At 32.3% G+C, this 14,890-nt stretch overlaps 1 protein-coding gene across 2 annotated transcripts; it reads right to left on the bottom strand.

Annotated features, from left to right (window-relative positions):
* Positions 1-2,649: 2,649 nt before the first annotated feature.
* LOC141664322 (coatomer subunit beta'-2-like) lies at positions 2,650-14,583 on the bottom strand. Of its 2 annotated transcripts, none has more exons than XR_012551961.1 (26): positions 14,307-14,583; positions 14,157-14,177; positions 13,970-14,031; positions 13,769-13,823; positions 13,651-13,687; positions 13,230-13,555; positions 13,016-13,147; positions 12,781-12,929; positions 11,291-11,359; positions 10,759-10,909; positions 10,593-10,658; positions 9,600-9,788; positions 9,026-9,166; positions 8,842-8,916; positions 8,548-8,724; positions 8,368-8,459; positions 8,162-8,278; positions 7,266-7,380; positions 7,030-7,101; positions 6,556-6,752; positions 6,380-6,473; positions 5,518-5,624; positions 5,112-5,241; positions 4,464-4,670; positions 4,090-4,156; positions 2,650-3,005 (listed from the first exon to the last, which is right to left on the bottom strand). XR_012551961.1 is itself a non-coding variant. In XM_074470248.1 (26 exons), the coding sequence occupies exons 1-25, from the start codon at positions 14,307-14,309 to the stop codon at positions 4,128-4,130; spliced, it is 2,739 nt and encodes a 912-aa protein (XP_074326349.1). In that variant the 5' UTR covers positions 14,310-14,582; the 3' UTR covers positions 2,650-3,005; positions 4,090-4,127. The 2 variants fall into 2 exon arrangements, 1 of the variants encoding a protein (XP_074326349.1); XM_074470248.1 differs by having other exon boundaries at positions 4,538-4,670; positions 14,307-14,582.
* Between the last annotated feature and the right edge of the window lie 307 nt (positions 14,584-14,890).

The raw sequence follows: 14,890 nt of genomic DNA, 5'->3' as shown, positions 1-14,890 counted from the left end.
TAAATTTTTATTTATATTTTCATTACTTAACCAATTCCCCCTGCCGTAATCCAATTCACTTCTGCTTAGTGGTCGTCTCAATTTTAGGAGCTCATTTCAGCGTACCAGATATATAGAACTACCATAAACCATATACACTTACACACACAAAAATTTAGGTTTACACCATGCATATATAAAAATTTCACATACAACCCTTATTATTATTCTTGGTTGTCTTGTTATTGGCGGGAATTGAATCACAATTTTTTTCCGATTAGTTCTGACACTGTAATACTACCATTAAATTATGTCTAAGAAAATTTTAGTTCCCTATTACAATTTATGAAATAATTTTTTCAGTCATGTTTTCCGTTCATATATATTGATTTAGTTAGTTATATATTTCTAAATAATTAAAATTATAATTTAGATAATAATTGTGACCAATATTTAACATATAAAGATAATCATTATACAAAAAATATAAATAAATTAAGACATAACATGTATTTAGTAAATAATGTAATATGTTTTCAAGTAATTATCTTGTTAAAATATGCGCTATTATATATAAGAATTAATTAACAATGTCAAATAATCAAGTTCACACTAATACGAAAAATAAATAAATAAAATTTACAATACGAATTTATTCAATAAAAATTATATTGTTAGAAAGTATAAATAATATAATTTCAAAAATAAATTAACAATTAAGGGGTAAATGCAATAATGTTATATGTACACATAATTTATCAATTTATTCAATTTTTTATATAAACCAACATATTTAGGTTTATTTCGAAATTAGCATCATAATCTCCTCGATTTAAAAAAAAATATCAAAATTTGACCATTTTTCTGAAAAATTAAAAAAGCCACAAAAAAACCGGCAGTCCCTATATAGTCGATTTTGCTTCAAGTGTGTTCGAAATTATTCAAATTTCAGTTTTTCATTCTCCCAAAATTCTAAATTTTTTAATATATATAAAATTTCAAAATACTCACCATTCTCACAAAATTCTAAAATTTTATATACCGAATTCCGATATTACTAGAAAATAGCTGGTGCCCAACACGGGCTATTAAGCTAGTTTCCTCTTAATTCGTCACCCACCCATATGCTAATTTGTGGATCCATAAACTATAAAATATTTGTGTAAAATTTTGCACTATTTAATATTGTTAGCGTAAATAAAGATCACCGTATAAGTGTTGTTCATTTCTTTCCTATTTTTATATAACATATTTACCACTTTACGATATCAAATGATTCTTAATTAAGATTTTTTTATCAATACCCAAATTTTACAGACATTTTGCAAAAATATTATCACTTTTTTAAAATATTTGTAAAAATACGTGCAAATATTTTTGCAACCATGTTTGCAATTTGAATTTTTAATTTTTTTTTGCAAAAATATGTTCTGTAAATTGTAATTAAATTTGTAACCTAAAATGCAACAAAAAACAGTTATACAATTTAAATTAATTGCAACCTATTATATAATATCGTATTTTTACAAATATTTTCGAATAAAATGGTATTTTGCAAATCTTTTCAGGAGTTGGTAAAATCACAAATAATTTTACGAAAAATTATATTTTTGATAAATTCCCTTCTTATTCTTAAATTCTTACTTCCACCATCTCATATTATGTGTCACTTAAAAGTTAAATTTACCAATTTTTGACTAAAGATTAAACATTACTCGTATATTATTTTAAAAAACTGAAAATTATAGATTAAAGTAGATTAAATCTACTTTCCGGTGATATAATTTTTTTATTTTGTTCAATTATAAATTATTAATAAATTTCAGTCAAATTTAAGTTAATTTGACCGACACAAATCTAAAAAAGACACCTAATATCATATAGAGGTAGTATTTCAGAATAGTTCTCTGTTCTTCATAGAAGGTGACAGTAAGTAAGAACTGTGTGTTTTTAATTATCAAAGAGAGAGGGAGAGATAGAGAAGTGAAAGCAGCACGAGGTTTAGAATATTTCTTGGGTAGAAAAATTAGGCTTCAACATTTATGTCCTGTTCTTTTTTCCGTGTACTTTCAGTATCAAGCACTATCTATCCTCAACGGGATTGTGTTTCTTTTCATATGCAACTATCAAACACTAATACATACTGGGCATGTTTGGCGCCAAGCATGTGCAAGTATCTACTACTTGTCGACTGAAAAGTTGAATTTATAACTTATGATAAGTTAAATGTGAGTAATAACTTATTTTTTTCAACTTTTTTTAATTTTTTATTGATTTATTAATCTCAATTTTAAAATATATTTTTAAATATTAATTTAACTTCAAATTCAAGAATTAAGATAATTATATTTAATAATTATTTATTTTAGTTCATTTAAGAAAAAAAATCTGACTTATAAATAAAATTATCCAAATACTTATTTAACTTATAACTATTTTTCTATTTACCACTTATAATTTACTTATTTATTTTAAATCATAAATTACTCATCTTAAAATTTCTCACACGGTCACACCTATTCAAAAAATAAACACGCTAATAGTGTCAGTTTCCATGTGTACAAAACTGTTTGGGTGATTTTGTACAACCCAATAATACGTAAATAAACAAATTTTACATTATTATACTCCTCAAAACAAATCATAAGAAACGGTAAAGGCCGGTAAAACTTTTTAAAATGGACTCTGCATGACAAAAATTTCTACTAAAAAACAAAAATGCATCACCAATTGCTATCAATTTACAAATTTCATTGTCATCATCCATCAATATGTTGCACAAAATTTTCTTAATTATCATCCACATCAATGATTGCATTCAAAATGGCTTCTTGTAAACTTAGCCAAACAAACATATTGGCTTTGAAATATATGGTTAAACTAGAAGTACCTAAACTGGACTTGATACTGATGCTGGGCGTCTATATATGTATTCTGATGACAAAATTCAATCTGCTGCAGATCACACCACTTGTGAGCTGACACTTGGTTCCATAATCATCTCTTCCAGGCAACCTTCAGATAACCTGGAAAATAAAAATAAGAAAAAACTTCGATTTAGACAATCGCAGAGCATTTTCAATTCCATCGGACAACATCAACAGAAACCGAGAAAAGTCCTGAAATTCCAAGAAACCATGTATGAACAGAAAACTTGACAAAATGCAGCAGCTCTGTGCCAATCTAAATATTCAACTATGATAGCTAAATCTGCTGCATCCCACACTCCACGAGGAATTATCATTATGTAGTAAAACTAAGACCGACAAATAGGTTGGTCAACACAAACAAGGAGGATAATTTCTTAAAAGAAATCGTGGCCACAAGATCAGACAAGGCAGGACAATGTTTCGGAATTCACCAAACACCTCTAAATCTATTGAAACATTATATTCTTAGAATCTGTGACAATTATAGGAAAAATGTGAGTTTCATAAATACTTAAAAGTGCCCAACCATTAAGAGGCAACAGAGCAGTCTGCCCAAGTCAAATTTATTTGTACAACTAAATAAAGATCACAACAATCCATAAAAGAACACTTGGCAGAAAAGTTACCTAGCTGAGATACAGTTCACTAGAAGCTGCAGAAAAAGGAGAGCAAGATAACTGATTGGTTTTATGTCTGGGAAGAAGTAGGTAATAAAAAACCTAGGACTGTCACAGCTACTGAGATCTACTCTTTATAAAAATTGTAAAGAGGCAATGAAAATTACAATTTCCAAGTCAAAACTTAAAAACACATAAAACACTCGTACTCGGGGCCACATCAGAAAGCAGCCTTACCCATATTTTATGTAAAGAGGTTGTTTCCAGGGCTCTAAACCTGTGACCTAGCAGGTAACAACTAACAAGTACGACCTTCAAACTGTATGTAATAAACTCATTTAACTCATTTACAGCACCCATAACAAAAAATTGAACTAAAACTACATTTATCATCACCATGCAAGCTTAAGCGTGACAATCACCACATACTCACAGCTTTATATGCAGCTTTAGAACAATGAGACCAACTATTTTTTATGTTGGAACAATGTATCTACATTGCATGATGAAAAGTACAAGGAGCAAGCCACAAAATTAGCCTATTCTATGAAAGCTTATCTCACCTCAAACGGAAAATTGCATAAACAGAAACCAAGCGTCATCACTGATCCTGGTGACGTGGTGTAAGCACTGTGAAGGAGAAACCAAAAGTTAGACATTATCACTTGCATCTTGAAAGATTCCTAATAGCTAGCACCAGAACCTAAAAAAAATGTAAGTATTTAATTAAGAGAAAGAACGAAGGATGTTTTTATTGCATCTCTGGTTTGGGAATAGAGGTTCAAATGGGTATGTTTTTAAAACAACCAAAAGAACAGAAAAGGAGAGATGAATAAGCTGGTATCTTTAGTTGAAATATGTGATGAAAGTGGATCAAACATATTGGATTGTGGAGTGTCACTCGGAGATGGCAATTAAGGGAAATTCAATTAATCACCGGCAACAAAATTTGGATTTCACACTGGCCCAACCAAATCTTTTAGGCTGGCGGGTTTCCTGCATTATTCGTACCCCACTGTTCTTCGGCTTCGTTACCATTGACGAGTACTGCACCATCTGTAGAGTCAGCATCCAATACAACAGTCTCATCATGACCCTCCTCTTTTAGATCTTCTTGCATCTCATTCACAATGAGTTCTGAATTCTGAAAAAACAAAATTACAGGAATAAAAAATTACAGAAATAAAAAGTCAGCATCAAATTCAGAAAAATCTGTAAATTGAAGATCAAACAAACTGATCAAAAATACGGATAACATAAACTTAACCATTCCAGGGAAAACAAAACAAATGACGTTTTTCCTTCGTTTTACTTGCCAATTTATTTTATGCAAATTAACACAATTTAACAGGGGAAAAAATGAAAATCCAAGAAACGTGGAATGATGATTATACCCCTCGAATTGGTCTCTATTGTACCAGTGGGTAGTAGATCTCTAACACACAAAACAATGTGATCCAACTAAGGTACGCCCTAAGCACACTCAATACCAGATCTTAAATTTTTTCCCATGCATACCAAACTTCGAATCAGTTTCAAAAATTCTAAACTCCCTAGGTCAGAAATAATATATTCACAGAAATACCTCAAGATCTGAGCCTCCATTTTCAAGTAGTTCCTCTTCGTCCACATGCATGTTTCTAAATGCTTCCACAAGATTGACATTTGATCTATTGATGTGGTTTATATACTCCACAGCAGGGGTATAATTGTTCCTGCAAGGCAAATAGAGAAGAGTTTTTTCATAAATGTTAAACTTTTTATTCGTCAAAAGAACAGAGTCAACAAATTTTCAGCTGTTCACAGTGCTACTACTTTTCAGTCATAAACAAGTATAAATAATTCTTAAAATCCACAGAAAGGGCTAAAAATAAGAAAAGATTGCAACAGAGCTATCAGTCAGACATGAGACACCCCATAAATACAATGAAATACAGGGTAATGCAGCAGTCATAATAACGAATTGAAGGTAAAAGGCAGATAGATGAAACCTTGTCTCTGCAACTTTTGATTCAACACCAAGTGCAACTTGCCAATCCTCAAACAAATTTGGATACTCTTCAGGATCAGCCAAAGATTCTGCAGCTTTTTTGTTAACCTGAATCATTGTTAATGGAGGTTGGTCAAACATCGAAAAACGTTTCCCACAGCTGGTGTGTAAGAAACTTAAAGCTAGACATTCAATAAAGTTTATTCATTATTGTTCACAATATTGCACGATGCAAGTATGCAGATATATACAAAACAATATTAAATTTTTGAAAATGAAATTTTATTTTTACGAACCCCTGAAAACATAAACATCCGAGCTCCTAAGAAAATCTAACTAATCCAAATTCCTTCAATTGCCATAAAACCAAATTAATTGCCACATTTCTTGGTTGGTCAAACTTTCCACTGCATTGGGTATTTTTGCAATCTTAACTTGCTAACTTCTAACTATTTTACATGTTATGCCATACACATGAATCCATATTTTAATATACAGATTACATACAGTATTTAGTTATTTACTCATAATGACATGTGGAGTACCTGTACCTCGACAGACACACAAGCAATTTCAAATTTCAAAATTTAAATTGACATTATATTTCCATATCCTTCCAGGTTATAATTTAAAATCACATTTATGAGATATTGCTTCTAAGTTCTAACATTTCCCACTTTCAATATAGATTTAAAAAAATATTGCAAGATATCCCATCTATGGATATTTTCTTCCTATTTCTTCGTTTTGTGATCTGCTATCTACATATAATTTTGAAGCAACCATCTTCTCCATTAAATATTAGGAAGGGCTTAGAGTTGAAAAAAAAGGGATGCAATCATAATAAGTAGTAAAAAATTTACCTTGACAAGATCCTTCCTCCAAAGAGCAACTATTTCAGAAACCTTGCTAGGTAGATAGGATCTTGCCATTAGAGCAGCTTCAGGTATGCGATTGCTGTCAAGAATTCTCAGTTGGAATAAACCATCCAAACAGAGGTAAAATATACAACAAACTCTGCTTTTTTTTTATTACTAACCTGTCAATTAACAGCTGTAAGCACTCTTCCACTTTACCCAACATGAATAGACAAAGATATGCAACATTATTTTTTCCAAGCTCCTTGGCAAGTAAAGCAAGCTTAGAAATTTCCTCAGAATCTCCTAAAGAAGAGTAGAGTAACAATAAACCACTTAAGTCATTTGCATGCCTTAAACAATCCTCAGCCATCTCCATCTGAATTGAAAATGTAGAGTGATTAAAAGAGACGAACAAAGGTAAGCAATATAAAGAGGTGTATAGACACTGACACAAATATTATAATGTTAACTGTAAAACCTAATCAAATGAACCTTGTTCTAAAAATTACACAATAAAGTAAAAGTTTCTAAATGCATTTCTCTTTTAAATTTCACATAGCATCCAACAATAAACTTGACATTGCAGAAGCATTTTTTATATCAACTAAAGGTAAAAATGTTAAAAAAGATCAGAACTCAAAGAAATTAAATACCATTCCAGCAGACATAGCTAATTCACCCAATTGCTTCCATTTGGATTCACTCTGTGCCACAGTTGCAATTTCCTGATGATGTTAAAAGTATAAACTTATTAGGAATATATCCAACATACCGATATTTAAAACATAAAATAAAATGGATAATTCTCTAAGCTAATAAATGATTTGACAACGTTCTTTCAAACTCTGAAAACTAATATAACATTTTGTCAAAACCCCGCCGCATTTACCTTGGCAATCTCAAGTTTACCCAGCTGTATAGCTAGTTCGAATCTGTAGTCAGGATCTGTGGCCACTTCCAGTGCATCCTCTATCATTCCTCGTGATTCCAAGAAACGAGCCACGCTAGACATAGCATTCAGTTTGATCAATTATATAACTGGGCAGTATGATTTTGGTCTACCATACTCTTGTAAACACAGATAAAGGAATTTGGGTTATAGACTATCGATTATATAATAGAATCCATTTAGAGGAATCTGACCTCATCAATTAGCTAAAATAAACAGGTGCCGTTGGCAGGATGAACTCTTTATAAGTTAAGCTATTGGAACTTTATTAGGTACTATACTGATTTAATGATTATTAACAGGTCTGCTGCTAGATGCAAGTAAAAAAAATTTTTGTCAAGGAGATGCAAGTAAATTCTGATGCTTTCACATGAACTCAGTATACTTTCAAAAATCTACTTGCATTGGCTATGTATTTAGAGAACAGAACTGTATACGAGATGTCACTGATGGTTGGTTTATATGATACTGTCAAAATGTTGGAGTATGGCAAAGCAGTTACACTGAGTGCAAACATAAATCATACTCCCTCAGTCCCTTCCAATTGTTTACATTTCTGAGCAAGCATCCGGCACGCATTTTAAGGTGCATAAAAAATATACTTATGTAACTTATTTTTACAATTTTCTTTTTCTGAATAAAAATTGAATGTTTTAATTTTTATTCAGAAAAAGAAAATTGTAAAAAAAAATTACAGAACTATACTTTATATGCACCTTAAAATGCGTGTCGGACACTCTCTAAAAAATATAAACAATTGAAAGGGACGGAGGGAGTATAACTTTTTAAACGAGTGCAAATATTAATTAGTCAAGATAAATTTAAGGTGTATATACCTATTGAGCTGCTCTTTTGGTATCGAGGGTAGAATTTGATTAGCTTGTTCCAGTTCACCACGCATCACAAGTGTCTTGTACTCGATCAAGCTAAGGAGCAGCGTGTATCCAATTACACTGCAACAGAAAGCAGAACAAGAAACTTAAATACATAGTATTATAGCAGCTGATGATTACAATAATAGCTGCCAAATATTTACTCTCACTTGAACTCTTTATCGATGAGATACACCCTACTTTGATTAGCAAGATATCCAAGCAGATACATTGGTCGGTCCAGATGAAACATTGTCGTTACCTGAATAAAAATGTAAAATTGAGACTTCTCGACTTCCACTTAATATAAGAACAATAAAGTCAGTTAACATGCTAAAATTGTATGATACCTCTCCGCCAACACAGTAATTGAGCCTCCAAGAGGAGTTGTTATAGATGAAACAGTCCCCAACCCAAATTCCCGTCCTCACTCGTTCATTTATTTCGTATAGAAGCTCAAAGGCATCTTCTACACCTTCTTCATCTGCTGATCTTCCACTATCCAGATGCGTGGAAACTACTTCTCGCTGCAACAATAAGACAAAAGTAATAAACAATTTTTAGGGGAAAAGAGATAAGGTTAAATAATATAAAACGGCCATCTCCAACACCAGGTGCTACAGGCATAGAACGAGGATGCTCACATTGAATTTTAGCATGTAAAATGATGTATCACTAGCAATAGCCACCAGTTCACCACTATCAGCCCAGTAGAGATTCTGAATAAGACATAATATTTAAGATAAGAGTCAGGGAAAGTATAGATATTTCCTGCATTTAGCTCACAAAACAAGTCTTGACATGTGACAGAAGGCACTGAATGATTACTTTAACTGTGACATCGATTCTTCGAATCAACCTACACTCAGCCCAATCGTAGAAACAAATAAAATCATTTGAACACATTGCCAATAAGGTTCCACCATATATGCGTTCAGCGGAAAATGTTGGCCGGATACTCTTTTTTTCCTGTGTAACAAAACAACATGATCACTTCTATACGATAATATTTACATTAGCATGCAATCATGAGAGTCAAGAAGCCTTCTTCTAATCAATTACAACAATACAAATAATCAGTTATTTTATACCATGTCTGATGAGGAATGGCTGAAGAATATGAAGCAAAGCAACATGAGGGGAAACAAAATTTATCAAACGAGTGCTACACATTTGGATAATTTCGGACAGTTAGATATTTCAGCTGGCCATAATACAATCTTCGCAAACATGCAAGAAAACAAGATTTTACTGCTACTTTCTGTGTTCTATCTATTCATTCCTCTCTTAGAACCAATAGAGAATATATACTGGGTCGAAGGATGGTATCAGACTTAACTAAAGCAAAAATTAGTATCTGACAGACAGAAGGATCCCAATAAAAGTACATAAAGTTTCAGACCTGGAAATTTTTGCTAAATAGTTTGATTCTCGACGTACTTTCCCTAACAGCATATTCTCCATCAGTTGACCAAACAATCTCCAGTGCTGTACCAAAGGACCTATTTCTCCATGCCAGTGCTGTGTATATGATGTATTCACCATCTCCACATGCAACAACAAACCGCCCATTGGGATTATGCTTCAAGCTCTGGGAGAAAGATACGGTGTAAAAAATTTATGCACTGCTGTTAATAAAAGGTCTATATCAAATACTTTAATAATTTAAAATTTGTAAAATGTCAACATATTGCATAAGTGAAGACATTTCTGAATTTTTTTTCTTTATAAACATAAAATCCGTGAAATAAAAGAAAATTAATAAACAACGAACTACCAACTATAGAAAGTAAATCACGATAAAAAACAAATCATGTTCCAGTCGCAGAATAGACCTAACCTAACTTTGTGCAAAGTGCAAACCAAACAGATTTTCATTTTTCCTCAAATATTTTTTTATCAATACAACCACAATCACACTCAGTTACAACTACTATGTTAATATACCTATGGGATTCTCATTCATATGCAGTTCTTGTTTTCCTGTATCTTAACCGTGAGTAGCATAACGATATCCGCATGAGATGCAGATACAAAGAAACTTGAACATATGGTCTTAGTTGGTTTTTGTATTATGTTAAGTATTCGCCTAAGATGTTCTAATAATTAATTAGGATATCGCAATACAAATATAGCCGAATTCAAGCACATTTAAATCTTAATGAGAGAATATACTATAGATACTTAAAATCAGTTGTATGGAAGTATCATGAGAGTCATGATACATTCAAATTTTGTTAGACAAGTAGACAACAAACACACTAAAAGAGGAATACAGTAAGTTCACATAAAATGTATGTACTGATACAATTTCCTTTACTGAAATCAACTAAATTAATGCTAAGAAATTGTCAACTAAGATACTGAAAACCACTTAAGTAAATGAACAACTTACTTGTGGATATAAATCACAAGTGCCCAACTCCTTGACTGCCAGAGGCAATCTTTCTCCATCAGAAACCTTTAAGAAGGAGAGCAAACACACAAGGTCATAATAGGTTGCCTTGTTTAACATGAAAAAAAAACATCCTGGAAAAGAGGAGACATGGGCTAAGGCAGACCTCATAATCGGATCCCACACTCCTAATGTTAACAGTCTGGATTTCGTTATGTTTTGCCCAAATAACTTTTCCGCTGCTGTCCATACTAGCTACAGGTTCCTCTCTTCCAATTTTCACCATAATGGTCCCTTCATCATAACCAATTACAACCCTGTCGAAGACAGGTTATACAAAGATATTGTATTGTTCATGGAAAAAATGAATTTGAGACGCTCAAAATTGGCATGCGAATAAGTAAACATATATTTCTCTTGCATTTTTTTTAAACCTCAATTAAGCAAGCCACATCCACTAAATTCTAAAGTTCAATCACTTGCCTCAAAAATTGACTTCTCATATAAAACTCTCTGAGGAAATGTGGGCCCTGAATTCGACCAACCTTAAAAATAATTTATAAAGATAAACAAGTTTTGTTTTGTGGTTAGAAAATAAACACTGTTATGATTCTAGAGTCACTCTAACAATTTAATTTAATCTATATCTCAAAGAGATATGAATATATACAATCACAAAAATATGAAAGCCTGATTACCTTCTTGAACCTTTCATGTATCCAATGGCCCAAACTCTTTCAAGACCATAATTTAGTGTGTTCTCAAGCCTGCGTGATAATGACACTGTGTGATAATTTTGGAAGCAATGTGTGATAAATTTTGAAAGGAAAGGATATATACAAACTAAAAAAAATTGGAAGTAAACTGTCAGAACTCTCTTATCTACAAACTACAACATGAAAGAAAAATGACATAGATATACTACAAGACAATGCAGTTTAAGAGTTATTTTCAGCTTTAAATATTATTTTTCTCCAACCATGTATTTTCATGGAAATGCATACACTCGGCATATAACATTTCAGCTTCCTATATTTTGTTGACTAGAATCCGTATTAAAAATGCAACTAAAATTGTATTTCATTATGAAATGCTAGTATTTATTGACCACCTAATAGGGATAATGAGTGGGTTGGCATCGAGGATAGATTTTGGGAAGCGGTGGATATAACTTCGGGTGCATCCGAATCACTTGAGGGACGTAATTTTCCGAGGAGAGCTAGAGGTGGTTCCACTCTAACCTATACTCGACGGAACACTAGTTCAACACAAGATAGGATTGATGAAGAAGATGAAGATGAAGACAATATTCCTTTCGATGATGAGGAAGTGGAAGATGATTATGGTGTCCCACCCGAGGAGAATACTCAAGGAGGAGATGGAGAGGGGGATGGAGATGATTCCGAGATGGATGATTATGATGCATGATTGTGTTTGTTTAGTTGATTTGACTCTTTAGCTATGTTTTTATTTGATTAGAGATGTTTGACTTTGGATATTTGAACTTATTATCTATTAATTTTTATTTGAACTATAATTTTGAAGTATGTTTACTTATATTATATATTATAATTACTCTAAATAGGAAATTGACGACTTTTTACGACTAGTCGGGCGACTTGTTGACTAGTCAATTCCACAGTACTCGGGCTTGACTTGTCGACTTAACAACCATGCCACCTATACCCACGAATTACAACTGCCGTGAAGATAGATCACTTGATATAAAGAGTGCTCTTACTGAATACTAAACTAAATCTGCAATTACTTTTTTATCCTGTGCATCAATTGGTAACTACTACCAATATGCACCAATATACAGCTATACACTAATACATACCAACTATGCAGCATGAGTTACCTGACATATCCGGAAGCTATACAATAACAGTGATACTAATGTCTACAATAACAATACTGAGAACAGTGACAAGGGCTATTATTTCAGTCTATTGATGAAACAGGGAAGGAAACAAACTGAAACAATGCAACTGAACTTTACTGAGGTGAAACATGTATATAGACTAAAAGTGGTACCACAACAGTTAAAACATCAGAGGTTAAAATATTATAGTGAGTAATGAGTAATGAAGTCTAGATAACATTACTTTGACCACTAATCATTTTTTACAAAACATGATTTTTCAGCAATTCTTAAGTGATTTGGTTCCTAGAAAAAAATCATTACCTGTAAGTGGTTGAGTGCCATATTCGGACAGTACCATCCTCTGAACCTGTAATTATTATGGGAAGTTCCGGATGAAAACAAACAGCAGCAACATTATGAGTATGGCCTTCTAGCGTCTGAACGCAACTCTTAGTTTGGTAATCCCACACCTGTTTCACAGAATTTAAGCACAAAACTACTATAGTTTACAATGTTAAAAATTAAGCACGTCTAAAGAAAGGATAAAGTGGGATACCTTAGCAGTGTGATCATCAGAACCAGTAATGAGATAAGGTTTATCCCCACCAGTGAAATAATCCACACAATTGACACCTTTGAGATGGGCATCCAACGTGAAATTTGGATCAGGAGAACCAAGATTCCATATCTGCAGGAGAATACATTACATCACTTCTAAGCAAGATCATTAAGTTGAACTTGGTACCAGGTACAAGGAGTCAGGTCCATACTTTTATGGTACGATCAAGGGACGCACTTGCGAATGTATTGGTGTCTTTCGGATTAAATGTAACTTGCATGACATAATGAGAATGGCCCTCAAAAATTTGAGTGCACACCCATCCCTTATCCCAGTCCCAGAGCTTTATTAGCATGTCATCAGCTGATGAGAGCACATATGGGAGGGTTGGATGAACAGCGACACACCTGATATAATCACTATGCGCCTCGAAAACTTTAACCTTGTCCATTGTATTGTAATTGTATACACGAATATACATATCATCTGCACCAGCAACAACCCACTGCTTGCGGGGTATAAACTTGGCCGATCTAACTGCAAAGACAATAAGTACCATTCATTATCACCATTCTAACGGAAAATAAATTCAGACTGCAGAAACACACAATATAACAAACATAAAAAAGTACCTGGTAACTCTGTCACCTCAAATGATTTCGACATAGTCTGTAGTAAAAAGAGTGACAATTAAGTTAGCAACAAACAAATCCAGAAAATAAAATATCAGGTATAATAACAGGTGCATACCTGAGACTGATAATTCCATATGCAAACAGTGCCCGAGTACAAACTTGCGAGAATCCTGTTACACAATCGCATCGAAAATCATAACTAACAACAACTAGCTTATAAACATTCACATTATTACAACAAGAACTGGCTTATATATAAAACCCGAAAACAATGTAGGAATAAATAATAGAATGCAACGAAAGCGGAATGAATTACCATGGCTCAGTTGGATGTAGATCAACAGATTTAACTCTTTCGGACCTCTGAGCAAGTTTTCTCTGATCCAGTAAAACTACTTTATCAGTTTACTTGTTTAAAAAACAACTAGAAATAACATAAAACAAACATATATATATATTATATAATCTACACAAAATTAATGGAATTACATAATTTAAATTACCTTGATTTCAAGTCGGAGAGGCTGATCCAAAGCAATGCCATAATTTAAGATACAAAATAGCAAACAATTACAACTCAGATCTCAAACAAAAATTAGAAACGCGAAATTAAAAAAAAAACAGATCTAATATGAAATTGAAATGTGCTTTACCATTATGACAAATTGAAAAGGAGATGAATAGAACTACAGATCGAATGAGATCTAAGAGCACGAAATGATCTCCCGCTCCAATTGCACACCAGGTGTTTGATATAATGTGACTGAGTGTGTAATGAGGAGATCGTAATTTCTGTATTATATATCGAGTATGAACACTCTTGGATTTGTATTGTGTTCTCTAATTTTTATTTTAAGCATGCCTAAATGACTAAAATGTACACACATGAAACAAATAACTCCTTTTCTGCAAGCATGCTGTTTCTGGATCTGTGGCCTGTACCAGGGCGAGTTACATGTTTGTATTTTTTAATTTTTTTACAAATTAATTATAACTACCAACTTAAAACTCGCAATCTTCTTAAATTTTATATATTTTTTTTAAATTTTACTTTTTTCATTTAAATTTTAAATGATATTATTTTATGATAATTATATTGATACACATTGTATTAATAGTTTTTTTAGAATATTTAAACATATTTAAAGTAATAGCCTCGTTACTCAGGAAAAAAATTTATTAAAGCGAGTTTATTATTTTATGAAGAGTGAAATTACAATATTTTCATATGTTGGGA

This window comes from Apium graveolens, chromosome 6, assembly GCF_009905375.1.
Source record: "Apium graveolens cultivar Ventura chromosome 6, ASM990537v1, whole genome shotgun sequence".
NCBI classification, from domain to species: domain Eukaryota; kingdom Viridiplantae; phylum Streptophyta; class Magnoliopsida; order Apiales; family Apiaceae; genus Apium; species Apium graveolens.
This window is presented reverse-complemented; position numbering and strand designations above follow the sequence as displayed.

Coding starts and splice junctions, on each gene's coding strand:
- LOC141664322 (XM_074470248.1), bottom strand. Junction 14,032..14,156: donor CTCTCCGACTTGAAATCAAG/GTAATTTAAATT, acceptor TTACTGGATCAG/AGAAAACTTGCTCAGAGGTC. Junction 4,671..5,111: donor ATGGAGGCTCAGATCTTGAG/GTATTTCTGTGA, acceptor TTGTTTTTTCAG/AATTCAGAACTCATTGTGAA.